The sequence below is a fragment of the Scyliorhinus torazame genome, chromosome 15 (genome assembly GCF_047496885.1).
Source record: "Scyliorhinus torazame isolate Kashiwa2021f chromosome 15, sScyTor2.1, whole genome shotgun sequence".
Classification (NCBI taxonomy): Eukaryota; Metazoa; Chordata; class Chondrichthyes; order Carcharhiniformes; family Scyliorhinidae; genus Scyliorhinus; species Scyliorhinus torazame.
Window position 1 is genome coordinate 126,371,396 of NC_092721.1, and position 24,555 is coordinate 126,395,950.

Below are 24,555 nucleotides of genomic sequence, written 5' to 3' on the forward strand. Positions count from 1 at the left end.
TCCTATTGGTCGTAAGCACAGTTCTCAAGTTACCAACTTTTCTTTGGAAGGGAAATATGTGTTTGCTGGTTGACAAATATGCAGCAATCTGATTAAAATTCTGGATGACCAACTTTTATGCAATAAAGTAAGGAACACTTTGATTGAGGGACCAGGAGTTGGGATCCTGCTGACCAATTCAGCGGGGGGCAAGAGTTCTGGAGACCTTAAGATCGAGGGGAGGGGAGGTAACTAATGTCATAATATGCACCATGCACATCATGAGGTAAAAGCAGGCAGTGACAGACACCCAGGTGAGCCAATCAACATACAGAACAGAACACGACCAATCACCAGACAGGACACCAGAGGGGGGCTTCCAACTATAAAACACACGAGGCATCAGCACTCTGCCTCTTTTCACTGGTGACAACTGTAGTGCCAGTCAGGGTGTACAAATCATTCAACACCTTCTACACATGGATGAGAGCTAGCCTGGGCTAGATAGTTAATGTTAGTTTACTTAGAGTAGTAGAGAGTCAACCCACAGGCAGCTGTGTGCTTCGTTACTGAAGTTCAATAAATCTTATTGAACCAACACCTACGTTTGGTGTATGTGAGGTACCCTCAATAATGACACTTAGAGATTAAACTGTAAAGAAGGCTTTATTAGACTAATAACTATGCTAGAGCTAGAGACGAGAGCTGACTGTTACAGACCATGAAGCAGCCCTTATGTATGGCTCCCAGATGGGCGGAGCCAGAGGCGGAGTCCCCAGGGTTACAAGCCCGGTCCTAAAGGGGACATCACCTTACATGATGATAAGGCAGTAACCGTTCATCACATTCACCCCCTGTTTAAAAAGGAATCCGGCGGGGTTGAAGTGCCATCATAGGTCCATCCGCCTCGGTGGCCGGATCGTCCTCCTCGACCTCCTCAATTCGGGCGGTGGTGCCGGCGGGCATGGACGTCCCGGTTGAGGGCACATCCGGGAGCACAGCGGTCGGAGCTTCGGTCCGGGTCGGGGCAGTGGAACTATGCAGGGCCGGGGGTAGCGGAGCCGGCTGGGTGTGTAAAGGGGGGGTGCACGGTAGGGGTTCACCAATGGGTGGTAGGGCCGGAAGGGGGTGTGTTGTCGGGGGCGACGGGTCCTGCAGGGGAGCGGCGCGGGAAGGGGCGTCTGTGGTGGAGGATCCAGCGGGTGCCAGATCCCGGAGGGAAACGGTATCTTGCCTGCCATCGGAGTACTCCACGTAGGCGTAACTGGGGTTGGCGTGGAGCAGTCGGACCTTTTCAACTAGGGGGTCCGTTTTATGGCTCCTCGCGTGCCTCCGGAGAAGAACAGGTCCCGGAGCCATCAGCCAAGGTGGAAGCGAGACCCCGGAGGTAGACTTCCTGGGGAAGAGAAACAATCGGTTGTGAGGGGTCTCATTTGTGGCCGTGCAGAGGAGTGACCTAATGGAGTGTAAGGCATCGGGTAGGACCTCCTGTCAGCAGGTGGTTGGGAGATCTCTCAACCGCAGGGCCAGAAGGACAGCCTTCCACACTGTTGCGTTCTCCCTCTCCACCTGCCCGTTTCCCTGCGGGTTATAACTGGTCGTTCTGCTCGAGGCGATGCCTTTGCTGAGCAGATACTGACGCAGTTCATCGCTCATGAACGATGTACCCCGGTCGCTGTGGATATAAGCGGGGAAACCGAACAGGGTGAAGATGCTGTGCAGTGCCTTAATCACCGTGGCTGAGGTCATGTCGGGGCAGGGAATGGCGAATGGGAAACGGGAGAACTCATCGATCAGGGTGAGGAAATAGGCATAACGGTTGGTGGACGGGAGGGGCCACTTGAAGTCCACGCTCAGTCGCTCAAAGAGGCCCGAGGCCTTCATGAGCCGAACCTTGTCTGGCCGGTAGAAGTGCGGTTTGCACTCCGCACAGACTTGGCAGGCCCTGACCATGGCCTTGACCTCCTTGGTTGAGTAAGGTAGGTTGCGGGACTTGATGAAATGGACGAGCCGGGTAACCCCCGGGTGGCAGAGGTCATTGTGGATGGCTTGCAGGCGGTCCTCCTGCGCGTTGGCGCAAGTGCCGCGTGACAGGGCATCTGGGGGCTCGTTGAGCTCCCCTGGACAATACTTGATATCGTACGAGTAGGTGGAGAGTTTGATCCTCCACCTCAAAATTTTATTGTTTTTATTTTGCCCCGTTGCGTGTTATCGAACATATAGGCGACTGACCGTTGGTCGGTGACGAGGGTAAACCTCCTACCGGCTAGGTAGTGTCTCCAGCGCCGTACAGCCTCCACAATGGCTTGTGCCTCCTTTTCGACTGCAGAGTGTCGAACCTCGGAGGCAGTGAGGGTTCGGGAGAAGAACGCTACTGGTCTGCCTGCCTGATTGAGGGTAGCAGCCAGGGCAATGTCTGATGCATCGCTCTCTACCTGGAAAGGGATGGTTTCGTCCACTGCGTGCATGGCGGCCTTGATGATGTCGGCCTTGATGCGGTTGAAGGCCAATTGAGCCTCAGCCGAGAGGGGAAAAGTGGTGGTCTTTAGGAGTGGGCGGGCTTTGTCCGCATACTTGGGGACCCACTGGGCGTAATAGGAGAAAAGCCCTCAAGCATCGTTTGAGGGCCTTGAGGCTGCGGGGGGGGGGGGGGGGGGGGGGAGGGAGTTCCTTAAGGGGGCGCATGCGGTCGGGGTCGGGACCTAGGACCCAGTCTTCCACGACATAGCCGAGGATGGCCAGCCGGGTGGTGTGGAAAACGCATTTGCCCTCGTTATAGGTCAGGTTAAGGGCTCGGGCGGTCTTCCTGCTGATCATGGCCGCAGATGGTGACATTGTCCAAGTACGGGTATGTAGCCCGCAAACCGTACTGGTCCATCGCCCTTTGAAAGGCGGAGACCCCATTTGTGACACCAAAGGGGACCCTGAGGAAGTGGAAGAGCCGGCCGGCTGCTTCGAAGGCAGTATAGGGGCGGTCTTTTGGTCGGATGGGGAGCTGGTGGTCGGCAGATTTGAGGTCGACTGTGGAAAAGACTCGGTATTGGGCGATCCAATTTACCATTTCCACGATGCAAGGAAGGGGGTACGCATCAAGCTGTGTGAATCGGTTTATGGTCTGGCTATAATCCACGACCATCCGTTTCTTCTCCCCGGACCGGACTACCACCACTTGCGCTCTCCAAGGGCTGTTGCTAGCCTCGATGACCCCCTCTCCCAGTAAACGCTGGACCTCTGACTTGATAAAAGCCATATCTTGGGCACTGTAGCGCCGGCTCCTGGTGGCGACGGGCTTACAGTCAGGAGTGAGGTTAGCGAATAGCGAGGGGGTGCGACTTTCAGTGTCGCAAGGCAGCACACCGTGAGGGGGGGCAAGGGTCCGCCGAACTTCAGTGTCAGGCTTCGGTGGCTGCACTGGAAATCCAGTCCGAGCAGCAGGGGGGCACAGAGGTGAGGGAGGATATAAAATTTGAAATGGGTGTATTTGGCACCCTGGATCGAGAGATACGCAATACAGTACCCTGTGATTTGTACCGAGTGGGACCCAGATGCGAGGGCTATGGTTTGGGATGCGGGATGGGTGCGTAGGGAGCAGCGCCTTACCGTTTCAGGGTGGATAAAGCTCTCCGTGCTCCCGGAGTCGAAGAGGCATGCAGTGTCGTGCACGTTGACCTGGACCTGCATCATGGAGTCCTGCAGGTGTTTTGGCCGCGTTTGATCGAGGGTGATCGCACCCAATCGCGGGTAGTCGGAGTCGTCAGCCGAGTCGGACTCGTAAAATGGCCGCCGCCGCCGGCTGCGCGTGTCGGGTCGAGAAGATGGCCGCCGACAAGATGGCCGCTCCCATGATTCGCACGAGGCTGATGACGCACCAGAAGAGGGCGTGTCGGGTTGGTGCGCAGCAGCATTGCGAGGCCTGCGGGCCTGAGAGCCTTATTTTCGGGCCGGCTGATCTTTGTTTTTCTGGCCCCTGGGTCTGGCCAGGCAGACCCTCGCAAAGTGCCCTTTCTTCCCGCAGTCGCTGCAGATCGCGGAGCGGGCTGGGCAGCATGGGCGTGGGTGCTGGCCCTGCCCGCAGAAGTAGCATGGTGTGCCCCCATGGTGAGCGGGTCGCCACATGGCGCAGGCCTGTAATACGGGTGAGTCTGAGGAAGTTCGGGGGGGGGGCTGGCAGAGTCCGCGGGGTACGTACCAAAGTTATGTCGGGCCACCTCCAGCGAGGAGGCGAGCGTTAGCGTCTCCTGGAGGTCTTTTGTCCCGTTTTCGAGCAGCCGCTGCCGGATGTAGGTCGAGCGGATGCCGGACACGAAAGCGTCCCTGATGTGCAGGTTCATATGGATTTCCCCTGTCACATCCTGATGGTCACTTCCCTGGCAAGCGCAGTGAGTTTCTCACAAACTCGTCGAGCGATTCCCCCGAGCGCTGCCGGCAGGTAGAGATGCCAGGCGTGCACCTCATTGATGGGTTTGACAAACCGCTTGCGGAGCAACTCGATCGCTTCCTCATAAGTCGTCGCGTTTTCAAGCGTGGCGGAGATTCTGTGACTCACCCGGGCGTGGAGTAGACGCAGCTTGCGTGGCCCCAGAATGGGAGTCTCTGCGGAGTCCAGGTAGCCTCGAAGCACCGCAGCCAGTATTTAAAATTTTCCTTCGCCTCCGGCGTTCGTGCTTCCAGATTGAGCTTCTCTGGCTTTAGGCCTGCGTCCACCCTGAATCTAGTTTAGTCTAATAAATTGAGGTACCCTCAATAATGACACTTAGAGATTAAACTGTAAAGAAGGCTTTATTAGACTAATAACTATGCTAGAGCTAGAGACAAGAGCTGACTGTTACAGACCATGAGGCAGCCCTTATGTATGGCTCCCAGATGGGCGGAGCCAGAGGCGGAGTCCCCAGGGTTACAAGCCCGGTCTTAAAGGGGACATCACCTTACATGATGATAAGGCAGTAACCGTTCATCACAGTATGCATGTTCATTTCACTGCATGGTGTTGCAGTCCGTGTTACCACAGGGTGAATAACACAACTAAAACTTACAACTAACTTGTGGAACCTTCACATGATCATCTCTTTGCCACCTGATGCAGCCTTGCAATTCCACAAAATCTTTCAATTGGGATTCCCAGGTTCAGTATCCCACAGGCTGACTTGGAAATACAGGACAAAAGGGACCACATTTTGTTGTCCAATACCTTCTCCCAGAACAACCATACAGTTCGCGAGATTTGAATGCAATCTCGCTCCTTTTCAGGGTGCATCTGCGTCAGCTCGTGATTACGTCAGCTCGTGATTACGTAAGCCGTTCCTTGTGACGTCAGCTCCTGCCCACTTGCTTTGCGTGCGCAGGCGCGTTGTGCAGGAGGCGGCGGCTCCTGCTTTACGACCGCGCGCGGAAGGCGCAGGCGCGTTGGGAGGAGGCGGGCTCCTGCTTTGCGACCACGCGCGGAAGGCGCAGGCGCATTGTAGAGGAAGCTTTTTTTCCGCGTCGCGTCGCGTCGGCGGAACCGGCGTTAAAGCTTTTGAGTTCAGATCGGAAAGATCGGTGTAGGACCGGAAGTAGCTTGGGAGGAGTGGCGTTTCGAGCGTCTTGTGTACACAACGGCCTGAGGCCGGCGAGCGAACATGATGCGGAGTAAGGCGGAGGTAGAGAGGTACATTGCCTCCATACAGGGAGTCATACCGCTTTCACCCCGCGAGGTGAGTGTCCGGCATGGCGGTCTGAGCACCCACGCTGGTTGTGGGGTCGGGAAAGCGCGGGCAATGTCGGTGCGGCCTTGGCTGTGAGGCTTTGCCTCTTGGGCTACAGCGGTTGTGTTTACCAGACATAAACAGGGCATCAAAGAATTTGTCAACCAGCTGTAGTTTAGCGTTCGTGTCTCAAAGAGGCTTCAACAGCGGACCTGTATTATGATTTTGGCGATGTTGGAGTCTTTAAACCAAACTTTCAATTTAGCCTCGTTGGTTTCGTTTCTTTAGAAACTTGAATGCTCAAAAGACTGATACGTTTTTATTATCTTTGAGTAAACATGAATTGCTTGGAATCACTGTATACATAAGCTCAATTTGGGTTTTAATTGCCTGCCGCAGTAAAGATGGGCTGTGGTAACTAATAAAATTGATTTATTTTTTGATTTGATTTCTTGTCACATGTAAGGAAGTACAGTGAACACTTCACAATGCCTTATGCTGTATTTGCTTTGTTTGGCCCCTTGTTCCTCACTGTAACCGATCACTTTGTTGATGGACCATTTGTCAATGTACTCTGTTGATTTTTTTTTTTGTCTGCTATGTATGTACTGTGTATGTTCCCTTTTAGGAAACAGATCAGTCTGAGGGAGAGTCGTTGAGGAGTCTAGTAGCTTTGGGGAAGAAGCTGTTCCTATGACTGGATGTGCGGGTCTTCAGATTTCTGCATCTTCTGCCTGATGGAAGGGTCTGGAAGAAGGCAAAGCCTGGGTGGGAAGGGTCTCTGATAATGTTGTCTGCCTTCCTGAGACAGCGGGACGTGTAGACAGAATCAATGTGCGGGTGGCAGGCTTGTGTGATGTGTTGTGCTGAGTTCACCGCACTGCAGTTTATTGCGATCTTGGGGACTAGTTTGTTTATCTCTTGGAATTTGGGGGAATGAGGTTTTTTAATGGTGGTGTTTTGCCTATTTTACACAATCTTCAAACTTTCCTTTTAGAAATCGCTCAAAGGATTTCTGTTTGCAAAACTCTACTATGATGCCAAGGAGTATGAACTTGCAAAGAGGTAAAGAAAATATTTCCAGCATCTTATATATATTGATGTTACGAGACTGGGAAAATTGGTCTCCTTGGGTTACTCTGGAAGCCTTTCAACTTTTATATTGATTAAGATATGAATTACAGTAAAGCAAAAGGTATTAATTACATGTGTAATTTAAATATATCAAGCACTTCTACAACTTAATTGCTCTATCCTGTTTTCACCTCGGACTTATTTTCCTAACTATTCTGCCACCAAGTTTCTTTTCAGTTGCTAAGGGTACTGTGTCACAGTCAAACAAATATATGGCAATCAACAGCAACTTGTATTAAATGTCACCTTTAATGCAATAAAACATTCCAAGATGCTTTACAGGAACATTATGAAACAAATATGACTCTGAGCCACAAGGAAATAATAGGTCAGATGACTAAAAACCTGGTCAAAGAGGTAGGTTTTAAGAAATGACTTAAATGAGGGAGTGTATTCTGGAGCTTGAGTCTTGGGCAACTGAAGGCATACCCCCAATGGTGAAGCAATTAAAATTGGCAATGCCAGCATTGGAAGAGCGCATTACTTCGAGTGTTCTGGGGCTGGAGTAGATTACAGAGATGGGGAGGAATGAGGTCAAGTTGGCATTTGAAAAGAATGGATGAGAATTTTAAATCAAGATTGTTTTTTGACCGGAAGCCAACACAAGGCTGATCAGCGAATGCGACATACTGTGAGTTAAGACTTGGGCAGCAAATGTACGGATATTAGAATGTACGAAGTCAGGGGTATGTTAGAATTGTCGAATCTAGGTGAAACAAAGATTTGAGTGAGGATTTGAGCAGCAGATGAGCTGAAACATGAACGTAGTTGGGCAATGCTATGGAGGTGGAAAGGGGTAGTCTTAGCGATGACAGGAATATAAAGGTATAAACTATGCTAAATGGGATGTGTGGCAAAACACATGCTAATCTGTATGGTACCACAGTGGTTAGAACTGTTGCTTCACAGCTCCAGGGTCCCAGGTTTGAATCCTGGCTTGGGTCACTGGCTGTGCGGAGTCTGCACATTCTCCCTGTGCCTGTGTGGGTTTCCTCCGGATGCTCTAGTTTCCTCTGGCAAGTTTTTCCTGGTCTAACGTATCCAAAGATGTCATAGTCTTGTACATCCTTATCAAATCACCCTCGATCTTCTTTACTCCAATGGGAGGAGCCCCAGCTTTTCCAATTTAACCGAGTAATCAAGTTCACCCATCACTGGAACCCTTCTGGTAAATCCCGCCTGCACACTCATCATTCCTAAAGTGTAGTGAACAGAATTGGACTCCATACTCCAGTTTGGTGCTCCGGTTTCCTCCCACAAGTCCTGAAAGACGTGCTGTTAAGTGAATTGAACATTCTGAATTCTCCCTCAGTGTACCCGAACAAGCACCGGAATGTGGTGACTAGGGGCTTTTCACAGTAACTTCACTGCAGTGTTAATGTGAGCCTATTTGTGACAATGATATTATACATTATAATTTGACTTTTGAAGAAGTTTTTAATGCAGTGTGGGTATTCGCCAGCATTTGTTGTCTATCCCTAATTGCCCTTGAACTGAGTGGTTTTCCACATCATTTCAGAGGGCAGTTTTTTTAAATAAACATTTTATTGAGGTTTTTTTTGGCATTGTAACAGCAGCAATATAAACAATGTACATGAGAATATAAACATAGTGCAAATATCACCTCCCTCCCCTACAGGTCCCACCATTAATTAACCCCCTAATCTACACTAACCTCCCCCCACCCCACCCCACCTCCGGCCGAAGCCTAACAGTGACCCTCAAGGCGAACTTGATTTTCTCCAAACAGAGAAAGCTAGCCATGTACGATAGCCAGGTCTCCGACTTCGGGGGCTTTGAGTCCCTCCATGCTAATAGTATCCGTCTCTGGGCTACCAGGGAAGCAAAGGCCGGGCAGTTAAGAGTTAACCACATTGCTGTGGGTCCGAATTCACATGTAGGCCAGACCAGAAAAGAATAGCCGATTTCCTTCCCCAAATCAGGTGGTGTTTACGACAATGGTTTCACAGTCACCTTTAGAGTAGGTTTTTGATTCCAGATTATTATTTGAATTTTAATTCCACCAGCTGTCGTGGTGGGGTTTGAATCCTTGTCCCAGAAATTAGTCTGGGCTTTTAGATTACCAATCCAGTTATGCTATCACAGAAACACACCTTTTGTATCCTAGACTGAGGGAGAAAATAAAATGCAATTCTTGCACCAGATTATGATCTAGTAGTGTGGTTGGAAGTGCTACTTTAAATAAATTTGTTCCAATCCACCTTCTCTGCACATTTTTGGGTTGTGGGGTTGAGACCCATGTAGATACAGGAAGACTGTGTAAACTCCACATTGACAGTGACCCAGAGCCGGGAGCGAACCTGGGTCCTCAGCGCCGGGAGGTAGCAGTGCTAACCGCTGTGCCACCCTCTGGTTGCAAGTGCTTTTTATTGCATTGCTTGCTAAAAAAAATTATCTAGACACACAATATGAGCAGTGGTCGCTTGAGAAATATTGGAAATATTTGAAGAAGTTAGATAAAGGAGAACCAGTGAACGTGATCTGTTTGGATTTTCGGAAGCCTCTTACCAAGGTGCTGTATAGGAGGCTGCTAAATAAGATGAGAGGTGTTGTATCTGCTCAATTCTCAGATACTTCGACCAGTATATTGATCAAAGTTTTACCCTTAGTTGTGAGATGAACAAAGGACAAAACACGATTATAAATTCAGCAAACTTTATGAAACAACAATATTATTAACCCTTAATTTGACCCGCATAAAATGCAAGAGTTGCATCTTTTCAGGATGGCAGCCGGTGACTAGTGGTGTTCCGGAGGGGTCAGTGTTGTGACCACAGCTATTCACGATATTCATTAAAGAAGGAACTGAGGGCATTGTTGCTAAGTTTACAGATGATACAAAGATATGTAGAGGGACGGGTTGTGTGGAAGATAGGCTGCAGAAGGACCTGCATAGGCTAGGAGAGGCCGATGGAATGCAATGTGGAAAAGTATGAGGTTATGCACTTTAGTAGCAAGAATAGAGACATAGACAATTTTCTAAATGTGATAAGGCTTCGGAAATCGGAAGTACAAAGGGCCTTGGGAGTCATAGTTCAGGATTCTCTTAAAGTTAACATCCAAGTTCATTTGGCAGTTAGGAAGGCAAATGCAATGTTAGCATTAATGTCGAGGGGGCTAGAATACAAGAGCAGGAATGTACTTTTGAGACTGTATACAGCTCTGGTCAGGCCCCATTTGAAATATTGTGAGCAGTGTTGGGCTTGTATCTAAGGAAGGATTTGCTGGCCTTGGAGAGGGTGAGAGGAGGTTCACAAGAATGATCCCCGGAATTAAGGATATGTCATGTGAGGAGCGGTTGAGGAATTTGGGTCTGTCCTCGATGGAGTTTAGAAGGATGAGGGGGGATCTTATTGACACTTACAGAATTATGAGAAGCCTAGATAGAATGGATGTGGAGAGGATGTTCCACTACGAGAAACTAGAACCCAAGGGCATGACCTCAGACTGAAGTGACAACCCTTTAAAACCGAGAAGATTAGGAATTTCTTCAGCCAGAGGGTGGTGAATCTATGGCACTCATTGCCGTAGAAGGCTGTGGAGTCCAAGTCACTGAGTGTCTTTAAGACCGAGATAGACGGGTCCTTTGATTAATAAGGTGATCAGGGGTTATGGGGAGAAGGCAGGAGAATGGGGATGAGAAACACATAAGCCATGATTGAATGGCATAGCAGACTCGATGGTCCGAATGGCCTAATTCTGCTCTTATGTCCTTTAAAAAATTAAATTTAGAGTACCCAATTCATTTTTTCCAATTTAAGGGGCAATTTAGTGTGGCCAATCCACCTATCCTGCACATCTTTGGGTTGTGGGCGCGCAGCCCATGCAAACATGGGGAGAATGTGCAAACTCCACACGGACAGTGACCCAGAGCCAGGATTGAACCTGGGACCTTGGTACCGTGATGCAGCAGTGCTAACCACTGTGCCACGCAGCACGGTAGCCTTGTGGATAGCACAATTGCTTCACAGCTCCAGGGTCCCAGGTTCGATTCTGGCTTGGGTCACTGGTTGAGCTGAGTCTGCACATCCTCCCCGTGTGTGCGTGGGTTTCCTCCGGGTGCTTCGGTTTCCTCCCACAGTCCAAAGATGTGCGAGTTAGGTGGATTGGCCGTGATAAATTGCCCTTGGTGTCCAAAATTGCCCTTAGTGTTGGGTGGGGTTACTGGGTTATGGGGATAGGGTGGCGGTGTTGACCTTGGGTAGGGTGCTCTTTCCAAGAGCCGGTGCAGACTCGATGGGCTGAATGGCCTCCTTCTGCTCTATAAAAATTCTATGATATGATACCACTCTGCCCCAAATTCTGCTCCTATGTCTTGTGGTCTTCTGGAAAGCATCAATGGAATCGTTTTATCACCAGCATAATATTTGGAAAATTTGGCAACGTGTGCATCTCTAGAAAAAAGTTATTTGTGTCTATGCTGGTGATGCCTATTCCTTCAAGTTATTATGCAGGTACCAGAAAATTAGAATTGTGTACCATGCAAGTAACTGGATTGAATTGATATGGGGCAAAGGTACAGATCATCCTGGATGTAGCTGAATGGCCTACTCTTATTCCAAATAATTGGTTTTGGGATGAAGAGTAAACTTTTGGTTTCCCACAGAATAAGCTTAGTATTTCCCAAATAAGCTTAGTGTTAAAGATTAATGCAATTTTTCTGTTCGTAGAATTCTATGCTATCTGTGATTAAGCGAAAAAGCAACAACTTGCATTAAATATCCTTAATATATTTGATATATTTCAAATTATCCTTGGACATTTGCTTTGTTGATATTGCTGTTTCATACAAGTTTACATAACTCCTACTATTCAGAATCATTCAGCACAACAAGATTGGGTCTTTGACCTCTCCAAATAGACCCACTCCCCTGTGCCAACTGTGGTTCCATTGTCAGCACTTTCACCTCTGTCAGAAGGTTTGGGTTCACGGTCCAGTTCAGAATTTGAGTATAAAAATCAAGGGCTTCTCTTCAATGTAGTGCTCAGGAAGTGTTTGGCTGTTGGAGGTGCCACCTTTTGTTCCTAAACTGAGACCCATCTGCCCCCTCAACTGGACATAAAAAGATCCTATGGCATTGATTTGAAGAGGAACAGGCAGTATATATGTGTGTCTATATGCCTCAATTAACATCTCAAAAAAAGTTATCTAATTATTATCACATTTCTGTTTGTAGCAGTTTTATGTAAACTGGCTGCTTGATTTCCGATATTACAACAGTGGCTTGTAGCCACTTAAAATGGCCAACTCCCGATTTTAAAATGGCGAACGGCAAAGGCTGATGGGAAAGTCAGCCAACAAGACAAACCAGCAGCTGCAGGTTGGCTGTGTATTTACCTCTGGAAAGGCCAGACACTATCGATACCAGCAACCATCAGCATAACAAAACAACAGCCACCTGCATACTAATGAGCAATCCCCGGGAACAATAAGCAACATTTAGACACACAAAGCAAAACCAGACTCTTCGGCGCCAGCAGGAGCCTACACAAAAGGAGGTGAACGAGCACCTCAAGACTGCCAATCGATCAGGGAACCGCTCCAGCATTGGAGAAAATGGAACCAAGCGATTGGGACAAAGTCCAATCACTTGGGACCAGGTACAGGGTCCGCCCCGAAAGGCGGGAAGCCCCTGGGGACTATAAGAATTGAGCCCCAAGTTCAAATCGCTCTTCTTCCTGCCCGGGTCACCCAGCAACAACGAACCAACATTGACCGTGACCGGAGCAGTGAAGATCGAACTCGTAAGTTTAATTCAACGCTCGCTACGAGGTAGGCGCTCCTAGCTACAATCTGTACCAACTTCGAATCCCGCTGGCTCAGATCCCGAACTAAAGGCCATTTGTTTCCCTGACCTGGTGGGCCAGTTCCAAGTTAAGTATAGGCCTGTTAGTTGTAGAAGTAGCTTAGACGTAGAATTTGTGCATGAGTAGCGATTACTGTGTATAATAAATGTGCTTTGATTTGAATCTTACTAATTGGTGTATTGAGTTATTGATCATTACTCTGACTTGAACCACGTGACGGTATCATAAAGATACCTGGCGACTCAAGAGCAAAGGTAATAAAACAGAGCAATTGAACTAAGGCAAAGTTAGCAACATTATTTGACGACATCCTGACGGGACCCGATCTAGAAGTGGAAAACCACTCCGGGAGAACCCAAGAATTTGAATTAGAGATCCAGTTGGACACAGAAAACCACAAGTGTTCAAGCAGTTCTGATCAATACTCCTAATTCGGAAGTGTGTGTATGCATGCATAACTAACTGGGCGATAAGGTAAAACTGATAGATTTTTTTGTTGTTGCGACAAAACTGTCGGAAGTTTGTGTTTTGGAATGAAGCAAAAGCCGTACCCGTATTTACAGCACCGCCTTAATACCCCTGTCCCAAATTTGAAGAGCAGCGTTCGGATTGGAAAGATGGCAATGCAGCGCCTAATGAACCCCGAGGAATTTGTGGTCGCAGAGACCAGCAGCAGTAGAGGGACAATGTCCCATTTGGGAGGAAGAGATCAGGAAATATCTCAAAGGGAAAAGATGGCCCCTTTGGAATGAATTCTGTGACAACGAGGAATCAGGCCCCGGGAGTATAGGACATACTTGGTGGGAGACCCTGAGCGAGATCCACAAAAAGAGCTTAGGAAAAGCTTGCAAGCCGATGGCAATCGTGTCCTGCTTGGCACAATTGCGAGGCACCGAGGAGGTCGTTAGGACGCCCCGGAAAGAAGTTGAGGGCATACATCGAATGAGTACGGTCGATGTAAGCGAGGTAGAAAAGGAGAATTTGGAATTGAGAAGGAAGTTGGCAGCAAAAGATGTAGAAGTGGAGGATGCCAAAAGGGCACACCAGTCTTGTCTGGCGCGCTTAAGCAGCTTCCAGTCTCAATACGAAAAGGCCTATCAGCAGCATGCAGTCCTGGTACATGAAGAAACTAAAAAGCAGGTAGAGGCATTACAGAAACAGTGTAGTGACCTCAAGGCAGCATTAAGAGTACTCCATGCTGCCACCACAGAACAAAGACAAAGCACGTTAGATCACGCAAAGTTCTGGAAGCAGATTGCAGAGCTGCAATCGCTACTTTCTGTTCAGAAAGGTTTCAAGGAAACCTTTGGAGAAAAATTAAATCAGGAAGACGGCCCTGATTGGGAAGAATTGAACGAAACAGCGCAGAGATATGTTCAGGGAACATGTGCGCAGGGAAAACCACAAAAGAGGAAAGCGCCCCAACCCCCCACACAGCAGATAGTTCAAGCTCCAATGAACCCAGTAACCACCCACCGCACAGCCACATCGAATGATGCGGAATTTCTATACTCCACCCCCTTAACAGTGACCCAATTACGGGACACGTGCGAGAAAATCACACCGTTCTTCCCCACCTCAGACCCCCACCATTTCTTTGCCACAATAAAGCATCAGGCAACCATGTACGGCCTGGATGAGTGAGAGCATGTAAAGCTCACAGTTTTAAGTTTAGACCCTGCAGTAGCAGCAACCCTTCCCGATCCCCAGAACGTAGGAGGAGGCACCCTTGCAGAAATGCATACCGCGATCCTGGATGCGATCGGGTATAACCGGGGTGACCCTGTAGATGGCCTCAACAAATGTAGGCAAAATAAATCCGAGCATCCCACAGCGTTTGCTGGACGCCTGTGGATCCACTTTGCAGCAGTTTTTGGAGACTTAGACATTTGTCCCCAGACAACATGGCCAAATGGACCCGCACCCTTATCTCCCATGCCACAGAAACAGGACAGAAAGCTTGCACGAGTTATGATTCCTCAGAGGAGGCCCATAACGAGTGGTGAAAAGATTGTCCCGCGCTTGGGAGCAATCTATACAACGTAAGCCCGCAGTCAAGAATCCCGAGGAAAAGCAGGCCGGAGCAGATATGCAGGCAGTAAAAACACACCAGAACCCCGCAAGGGTGAATGAGGGAAAGAACAGCCCCCCCCACCCAAGTCACAGGAGTGTTACAACTGCGGACAGTTGGGACACTTTGCAAGAGAGTGCAATGCCCCTAAAAAGCCACAGAGAGCCCAGCAGACGGGCACTCTGAGTAAGAAAAAGACAGAGCCCATTCATAGTGTTAGCGCCCGTTCAGATCAGACGGACTTGACCGGAACGGACTGACTGTGACCCCAGTTGGATCTGCGACACCCTTTGGGATAGGTCCGGACGACCGGTAGTTGCAGCAAAAATTCGGGGACAGCCCATCGAATTTCTCTGGGACACAGGAGGGTCCTGCACCACAATAAATTCCTCCACCATGTTTCAAAAAGACACGTGGCCCACTACAGCCACTATATCACCCTCAGCGGCTTTACAGGCTATCGATTACCGGGAACTCAGCAAAATCACCCCCGCAGCAGCCCCCACAGTAGCCACAAGTCCCGAGACCATGCTCAAGCAGGGACACATCACAGCCCCTGTACCCATTCAAATCGGTACCATTACCACCAAGCACCCCGTGGTTTTAGTTGACCTGCCCCACACAGCAGAACACATTCTGGGAATCGATTTCATGAATTCCCATAATCTTTCATTCGATCCAGTCAACCAGTGTGTCTGGAAGATGGCAAAATCCGTAAGAGCCCCCGCAACGCTCAACATAGGAGAGTACGCGAACAAAATTAGCGCAGTAGGCGAATTTTGGTTCAACCCGACCACGCTTAGTACGGACAAGCAGGTTAGGGCAGTTCTGCAAAAGAACAGGGCAGCATTCGCGACCCACAAGCACGACTGTGGACGGATGACTGGCTCCGTACAGATAATAGGACCTGATCCTAGACCCCACAAACAGTGTGGACTTCCCCAAGAGGCAGAGGGAGAAATCTCAAAGGTAATAGAAAGCTTATTAGAGCAGGGCATACTTAGATCAGTAGCCTCCACGAATAATGCCCCAATGGATCATGGCGACTGACCATCGATTACCGGGAACTCAACAAAATCACCCCCACAGTAGCCACAAGTACCGAGACCATGCTCAAGCAGGGACTCAATTCCCGATTCTTTACGGTTTTGGAGGTCAGTAATGGATTCTGGTCCATTCCATTGGCAAAGGCGTGCCAGTACAAATTTGCCTTCACCTTTAAAGCACAGCAGTACACGTGGACATGCCTGCCACAAGGATTCTACAACTCCCCCTCCATTTTCCACCCGACAGCTGGCAAATGGTTTCGCCAAATTCTCTCGCCCCGACTCTCTCGTTCAGTATGTAGACGACCTACGACTGCAGACAGGCACCAAGGCAGAGCACATTGAGCTTCTGTCCGAACTCCTGGAACTATTACACACAATTGGTTGTAAAGTCAACCCCAAAAAGGCCCAGATTTTGGAAGATAAGGTGATATATTTGGGAACAATCATGAGATCGAGCATAAAAGGTTTGACTCGATTGCTAAATTGCCCCTTCCCCAGAACGTTTCAGCCCTCCGGTCATTTTTTAGGACTGGTTGGCTACTGCCAAAACCACATTGACAGTTTCGCCAGCAAGGCAGCACCCCTCTCAGACCTCCTAAAGAAAGGAGCCCCCTGGGAATGGCTACCGCAGCATACGGACGCTGTGGACTCTTTAAAACAGGCACTCATAGCAGCCCCCGCACTACAAGTCCCAGACCCGCTTTCCCCTTACGTCATAGAGGTAGCGACCACAGACTGCACCCTTTCAGCCGTGCTCCTCCAGGAACGGCGCGACCAGTTAAGGCCCGTAGCTTACGCCTCCAGAATTTTAGATGCTGTGGAGCAGGGATTTTCAGCCTGTGAGAGGCACCTGCTCGCAGTATTTTGGGCAGTGCAGTATTTTTCATACATTACCGGACTGAACCCCATTACAATTCTCACCGGACACAGCCCCACCAACTTTTACTGGACGGACGACTCTCGGACGGTACAGTCAGCCAGATTAGAGCAGCTAGATGGACCCTTCTCTTGCAGGGACGGGACATCACTGTTAAAAGGACAAAGATACACACCTATTTAGCCGACAACTTACAGTACCCTGGAACCCCCCATGAATGCAAAATTATTTCGCCACACCACAACACGGGCCCCTTTATCGCTAAAACATCCCCAGAAAGATAGGTAGTTCAACCCAGAGCCCCCAGCACATGGACACGTGTGAGCCCATAAAGATCTATGTGAATGGATCTTCCACAGTCTTGGAAGGGAAGCGCATAACAGGTTGCGGTATCTATGTCGAGGACGTGCCCCCCCCCCCCCCCGCTGGAAATATGAAAGCTGATGCATAAAGCAGGTTCCAGGCATGGATATTGTTGGACACCCCCCAAAGGCGCACCAGTGAGCGCAGTTCAGGTCTCACAGACAGATCGAGGATGTAGTGGAGGCCCAGAAGCAGGACAGCAATCTCAGGGAGATTGTAAAAGGAAAATATCCAGCACCCTATGAGAGGCTCAAAAATGCACTGACCACACATGACTGTGTGGTGTTAAAAAACACCCTTTATGTGTTTCCTGAACAGGATAGGAATCAACTGATTTGTTTGTTCCATGACGGTCATGGACATCAGGGAATCGATCCCGCTACAGCCCATCTCAAGCGACTTTGTTGGTGGCCGAATTTAAAGGATGATGTAAACCGCTACATTGAGAATTGTCTTATCTGCGCCCAGAATAATCCGGACAGATCTGCCAAAAAGGCTCAACTCGGCCACACCCGACCCGTTAATGGCCCCTGGACTAACCTCCAGATCGATTTTATAGGACCCTTGCCCCCTTGCAGAATGGCTATAAATATGTACTCGTGGTGATAGACACGTTTACGAAATGGGTGGAAGCATTCCCAGCCCGCACAAACACTGCAAAAACCACAGTCAAGATTTTGACCCACCGCATCTTTACAAGATGAGGACTCCCCCGCAGCATTGAATCAGACCAAGGTTCCCATTTTACGGGACGTGTCATGCAGAACGTCCTCACGATATTTTGCATCACCCAAAAATTCCACATAGCATACCACCCACAATCGAGTGGTATTGTGGAGCGCATGTATCGGACCCTAAAATCCACCCTCCGAACAATGGTCCAGCAAAACAACACCACTTGGGACTCTGTCCTCCCTTTTGCGCTGATGTTTTTGTGTAACACAATTTCTACTTCCACAGGTTACACCCCACACCCTCATGACTGGACGCCCCATGAAAGGCGCAGAATATTTATTAGGTTTAGACTTGACCAGCCCCAAAGTGAGGGCCCTCACACATGAAAAAGCAGTACAGCAATTAGTTGAAAATGTTAAAATGGCTCAGCTAGCAGCCGCAGTAAAATTGGGCATCAGAAAAAAACAGCAAGGCTTGTTTCGACAAGACAGTGCATGCGACTGAGTACAGTATAGGACAAGTCATGCTCTCCGTATATAACCCCAGCACATTCCTGTCACCAAAGTACTCGGGTCCGTACTCCATTGCGGACAAAGTAAGCCCATCCGTCTACAAATAAAGTACCCCAATGGAAAGACTGCGTGGTTCCATATCAACCAGCTGAAGGCTTATGGAACACGGTCTAACCACGCACACCACGTCATGGTCTACGCAGCACGCCCCGCCCACAGCCAACGTAACCCTACCATCCCCAACACGCCCAGCCACGGACTCGACCTCGACTCCACCCCCAAAATATACACTCCGCCCCGGAACGCCCATAGACAGCAGCAGCAGAGACAGCGACTGTGACTCGGACGATAGCCACAGCACGCCTCCCTACTATCTCCATGCAACAGGACCCACACCCAGCGATTCCGAGTGATCCCTTCATTGGCGGTGTTGACCTTGGGTAGGGTGCTCTTTCCAAGAGCCGGTGCAGACTCGATGGGCCGAATGGCCTCCTTCTGCACTGTAAATTCTATGGAAAAAAAAAAACTATGATCACTTTCCTAAAGAAACCCCATCACCGAACTACACTGACAATCCCGATTCTGTCCCCACACAACTAGACACCAACTATTGGCACCGAGATGACTCGTCCGCAACGACAAGAGCAACCCCACCTCACACCATGCAGCCCTTTCAGCCCTGATACACACAAGAGTTTGGCACCGGGAGAAGATCCTTTGCGACCCTGTTCGCAACCGAGAACTGAGATGTCCAGATGATGTTTTAAAGGAACCGCTTGGAAGAAGTGGTGTCCTTTCTGATGGAACCTGCAGCATGTTTTATGTTGTTTGTAGTGTTTTGTTAAATGTTGTTTGTCAGATCAAAAAAAAACATTTGCGGCCCCACGCCTTTTTGTCCAAAAACTCTTGAGACCTTGTCCGCACGCCTTTCAGCAGAATCCTCTGTGGACTTACCATAAGACGTAGGAGCGGACGTAAGGCCATTTGGCCCATTGAGTCCAGTCCACCATTCAATCATGGTGGATTTCAACTCCATTTACCCGCTCTCTCTCCATAGCCCTTAATTCCTCGAAATCAAGAATTTATCAACTTCTGTCTTAAAGACGCTCAACGTCCCGGCCTCCACCGCCCTCTGTGGCAATGAATTCCACAGACCCACCACTCTCTGGCTGAAGAAATTTCTCCTCATCTTGGTTCTAAAGTGACTCCCTTTTATTCTAAGGCTGTGCCCCCGGGTCCTAGTCTCCCCTGCTAATGGAAACAACTTCTCTACATCCACGGGCAGCACGGTAGCATAGTGGATAGCACAATTGCTTCACAGCTCCAGGGTCCCAGGTTCGATTCCGGCTTGGGTCACTCTGTGCGGAGTCTGCACGTCCTCCCCGTGTGTGCGTGGGTTTCCTCCGGGTGCTCCGGTTTCCTCCCACAGTCCAAAGATGTGCAGGTTAGGTGGATTGGCCATGATAAATTGCCCTTAGTGTCCAAAATTGCCCTTGGTGTTGGCTGGGGTTACGGGGATAGGGTGGAGGTGTGGGCTTGGGTAGGGTGCTCTTTCCAAGAGCCGGTGCAGACTCGATGGGCCGAATGGCCTCCTTCTGCCCTGTAAATTCTATGATTAAAAACCCTATCTAAGCCATTCATTATCTTGTGAGTTTCTATTAGATCTCCCCTCAACCTCCTAAACTCCAATGAATATAATCCCAGGATCCTCAGACGTTCATCGTATGTTAGGCCGACCATTCCTGGGATCATCCGTGTGAATCTCCGCTGGACCCGCTCCAGTGCCAGTATGTCCTTCCTGAGGTGTGGGGCCCAAAATTGCTCACAGTATTCTAAATGGGGCCTAACTAATGCTTTATAAAGCTTCAGAAGTACATCCCTGCTTTTATATTCCAAGCCTCTTGAGATGAATGACAACATTGCATTTGCTTTCTTAATTACGGACTCAACCTGCAAGTTTACCTTTAGAGAATCCTGGACTAGGACTCCCAAGTCCCTTTGCACTTCAGCATTATGAATTTTGTCACCGTTTAGAAAATAGTTTACCGTTTAGAAAATGCCGACAGAGACTCACTATTGCCAGACACTAGTTCAGTGGGACTAGCTTGCCTGCAGAGACTGGTTAAGGTACCAGATGCCCGTTCATAACTGCCCTTCTGGTTCAAAGGTAGAACCACTACGGCAGCCCCACCACGATGACTACATTTCTTGTCGGTTGCTCAGGCAGTGGAGAAACGGCTTGGGACACCCCCCCCCCCCCCCCCCCCTCTGGTCAACTACGCTCGGGTAGGAGAGACACGGCATTGGTAGCCGTCCTACCCGGGGACTCCATCCAACTCTTGCCTGTCGCGGCCCATACGCACCTCATTTTGGCACTTTTTCAGTTCAAAAAGTTTTGTTGTTTCAGGTAACCCTTAAGTTGCCAACCACATGCTATTTACATCCTGAAACATTTGGATGGTAAATCGCACAGTCTGCGAGACGGCTCGCACTGGTTCATTATTTGAAAGTGTCTTGTCCTAAAATTTGATTTTTGGAGAAAAAAAAATGAGGGAGTCTCACACAGTCCCAATTATAAAGGGAATAATTGGCACCAAAGGACAGACAGGCTGTCATACGAGATATTAAACAAAGCTAGTTACAGACACTATGCTTGTTTCCACAGAACTCCAGAAGCTCCAGGACCGGAGAAGAAGAGAAAGGAAAGAGAAGAGCCATGAGGACTTCCTTCACATGGATCACCCTCATGATAATGGACATTTGGTTGCGAGTGAACGCAAACCCCATGACTTCAAGCCCCCCAGCCGTTAATGTTTCACTTCCCCACAGTACCCAGAGCCCAGTCACCAGCGACACCACACCATCTTGGTGTGCCAGGTTTATAACCTGGTACTCTCTGTCATATGTAATAGAAACCTTACTGGTATTGGCGATACTCTGCTGCATCGTGCAGACTATGCGTCTAAGGAAATGGAGAAGGAGAGCCTACCGCGCATGAACCCCGGTATATAGGATCAGATCCCCTATTTTCGGATACGACCAGACCCCCGACCCCCGCGATCTATAATGAAGAGCATTCATTTGCAGGTTTATTGTAAATAAAGAAATGTAAAGAACTGTTCATGAGCAAATTGTACGATCCTGAGCTTGACTGCCAAGCCAGGAAGACTGTATAAACTGTTATGATTTTGTTGTAAGGTTGAGGAAGTTAGGATAATGAAATGTTTAAGTGAGTGTGGTATACTAAGAAGAGTTAGAGGTTCCCAGTTTATTGTTTTGTAATGCATGTCCCTGTTTGACATAGTGCCCTTAGTTGCTATGGTCAGTGCAGAGGTCATGAAGGAAGTGCCCCCCCCCCCCCCCCCCCGGTCAGGGAATGGAAAGCAACATAGTTATGTGATCCTTCACGCTTCGCGTTGGGATCACAAGGAGGGAATGTAGCCACTTAAAATGGCCAACTCCCGATTTTAAAATGGCGAACGGCAAAGGCTGATGGGAAAGTCAGCCAACAAGACAAACCAGCAGCTGCAGGTTGGCTGTGTATTTACCTCTGGAAAGGCCAGACACTATCGATACCAGCAACCATCAGCATAACAAAACAACAGCCACCTGCATACTAATGAGCAATCCCCGGGAACAATAAGTAACATTTAGACACACAAAGCAAAACCAGACTCTTCGGCGCCAACAGGAGCCTACACAAAAGGAGGTCAACGAGCACCTCAAGACCACCCATCGATCAGGGAACCGCTCCAGCATTGGAGAAAATGGAACCAAGCGATTGGGACAAAGTCCAATCACTTGGGACCAGGTACAGGGTCCGCCCCGAAAGGCGGGATGCCGCTGGGGACTATAAGAATTGAGCCCCAAGTTCTAATCGCTCTCTTCACTCTTCAGCAGCTCCTCTTCAGCTCTTCCTGCCCGGGTCACCCAGCAATAACGAACCAACATTGACCGTGACCGAAGCAGTGAAGATCGAACTCTTAGGTTTAATTCAATGCTCGCTACAAGATAGGCGCTCCTAACTACCAATCTGTACCAACTTTGAATCCAGCAGGCTCAGAACCCGAACGAAAGGCAATTTGTTTCCCTGACCTGGTGGGCCAGTTCCAAGTTAAGTATAGGCCTGTTAGTTGTAGAAGTAGCTTAGACGTAGAATTTGTGCATGAGTAGCGATTACTGTGTATAATAAATGTGCTTTGATTTAAACCTTACTAATCGGTGTATTGGATTATTGATCATTACTCTGACTTGAACCACGTGACGGTATCATAAAGATACCTGGCGACTCCAGAGCAAAGGTAATAAAACCGAACAATTGAGCTAAGGCAAAGTTAGCAACAGACTACGCTTAGTTAGCTGTAAAGCACTTGGGATGTTCTGTGGATGTGAAGGTGCTTAGCAATGCAAGCCTTTGCTCTTTCCCCAGAGTTCTTTGAATTGTTCCTTTTTCAAGTATGTATTGCTCCCCGTCCTATTGTGATGCTCAAATTTAATTCCAGGATTAAAGGCTACTTGGTTAATTAGGAAGTATGTGCTTTGGCCCTACTATAATCACTTGAGTTTTGTTTTGCAGGCATATATCGGCATACATAAATGTACAGGAAAGGGATCCAAAAGCACATAAACTTCTTGGCCAGATCTATGAGTCTGAAGGCAACTTTGAAAAAGCCATTGGTTGCTATAAGGTAAGAGTAATGATAGAAATATACAAGTGTGGGAATTAGTTTGCTGGAATAGTCCACTTGGCCTCTCAAGCCAGCTACGCCATTAAATAAGATCATGGTTGATCTGATTGTAACCGCAACCCCACATTCCTGCTTATCCCCAATAACTATTCATCCCCTTTTTAATCAAGACTCTATCTTGCTCTGCCTTAAAAATGTTCAAAGACTCTGCCTTTTGAGGAAGGGAGTTCCAGAGACTCGCGACCCTCAGAGAAAATAATTCTCCTCTTCCGTCTTTGTCCCTTTATCTTTAAACAGTGACCCCAAGTTCTAGATTCCCCAACAAGAGAAAACATTCGCTCCACATCCACCCGTACAATAATACCCCTCTGGACCTTGAAGGATTTGGTCAAGTTGCCGCTTATTCTGCTCAACTCTAGTGGATACAAACCTACCTCTCCAACTGTTCTTTAGCAGATCACCCATCCATTCCTGATATTGGTCTAATAAACTTTCTCTGAACTTCTCTTTTTATAAACTTGGAGAACCCAATTCTTTTTTTCCAATTAAGGGGCAATTTAGTGTGGCCAATCCACCAATCTGCACATCTTTTTGGGTTGTGGGGGGTGAACCCCACACCGATACGGTGAGAATGTGCAAACACTGACAGAGACCCGGGGCTGCGATCGAACTAGGGTCCTCGGTGCCATGAGGCAGCAGTGCTAACCACTGCATCACCGTGCTGCCCAATCTCTCGGCATTTAGGTATTATGCTTATTTATTCTTCCTACCAAAATTGGCAATTTAACATTTGATAACATTATCCTGAATTTGCCAGATCTTTACCCACTCATTTAACCCATCTATGTCTCTTTGTAGCCTCCTTATATCCTCTTCACAATTTATTTTCCTACCCATCTTTGTGTCATCAGTAAATTTAGCAACCATACCTACAGTCCCTTCATCCAAGTCAATTATATAAATTGTATAAAATTAAGACCCCAGCACTGAACCCTGGTGCATACCACTCTCATCCTGCCAACCAGAAAAAGACCCATTTTGTTTTTTATTTTTGTAAATAAATTTTGAGTACCCAATTTTTTTTTTTTTCCAATTGAGGGGCAATTTAGTGTGGCCAATTCACTTACTCTATACATCTTTGGGTTGTGGGGGTGAGAGCCATGCAGACACTGGGAGAATGTGCAAACACCACACTGGTAGTGACCTGGGGCCGGAATCAAATTGGTGCTGTGAGGCTGCAGTTCTAACCACTATGATGCGCTGAAACGCCCATTTATATGGCATACTTGAGGTGTTTTGTGGGTTTTTTTTCATCAAATCAGTACATTTTTATATTATTTTTAATTGGAGACTTGCAGCTGGAAGTTATTGCAATCCCAGACTAGACCACAACAGTGGCTAGGATATTGGACCGAAACCCCAATATTTTAGTTTATTTTAAGACTGCTCGGAAAGTATGCTCCAGGAGTAATTGAGCAAAAAGTAGGACTTTGGTATTTCTAAAACAAAACTTTATTATGAATACAATATCAAGCTTTTAACTTCGCAGCTGAAAAGAACAGCCTACAATTATCACTGAACACAACTCTATACAATTTCCCATTGAACAAAAAAAATAAAAAAATGAAGTACTGCTCTTAATTCAGCTTAAACTTAGCAGGGCATAGAGTAATATTTGCTTAGTAAAACAGATT

General features: G+C 48.2%; 1 protein-coding gene across 4 annotated transcripts in view; it reads left to right on the forward strand.

Moving 5' to 3' along the window:
* Window positions 1-5,459: 5,459 nt before the first annotated feature.
* The window catches only part of ranbp2 (RAN binding protein 2), an 81,093-nt gene continuing 61,997 nt past the window's right edge, over window positions 5,460-24,555 (forward strand). For 3 of the 4 annotated variants that reach the window (XM_072476696.1, XM_072476697.1, XM_072476700.1), the window contains exons 1-3: window positions 5,460-5,672; window positions 6,661-6,728; window positions 22,750-22,861. In XM_072476696.1, the coding sequence (XP_072332797.1) occupies window positions 5,598-5,672; window positions 6,661-6,728; window positions 22,750-22,861 (255 nt within the window). In that variant the 5' untranslated portion in view covers window positions 5,460-5,597. The remainder of the gene's footprint in view (window positions 5,673-6,660; window positions 6,729-22,749; window positions 22,862-24,555) is intronic. The other variant, XM_072476699.1, reaches the window with a different exon arrangement.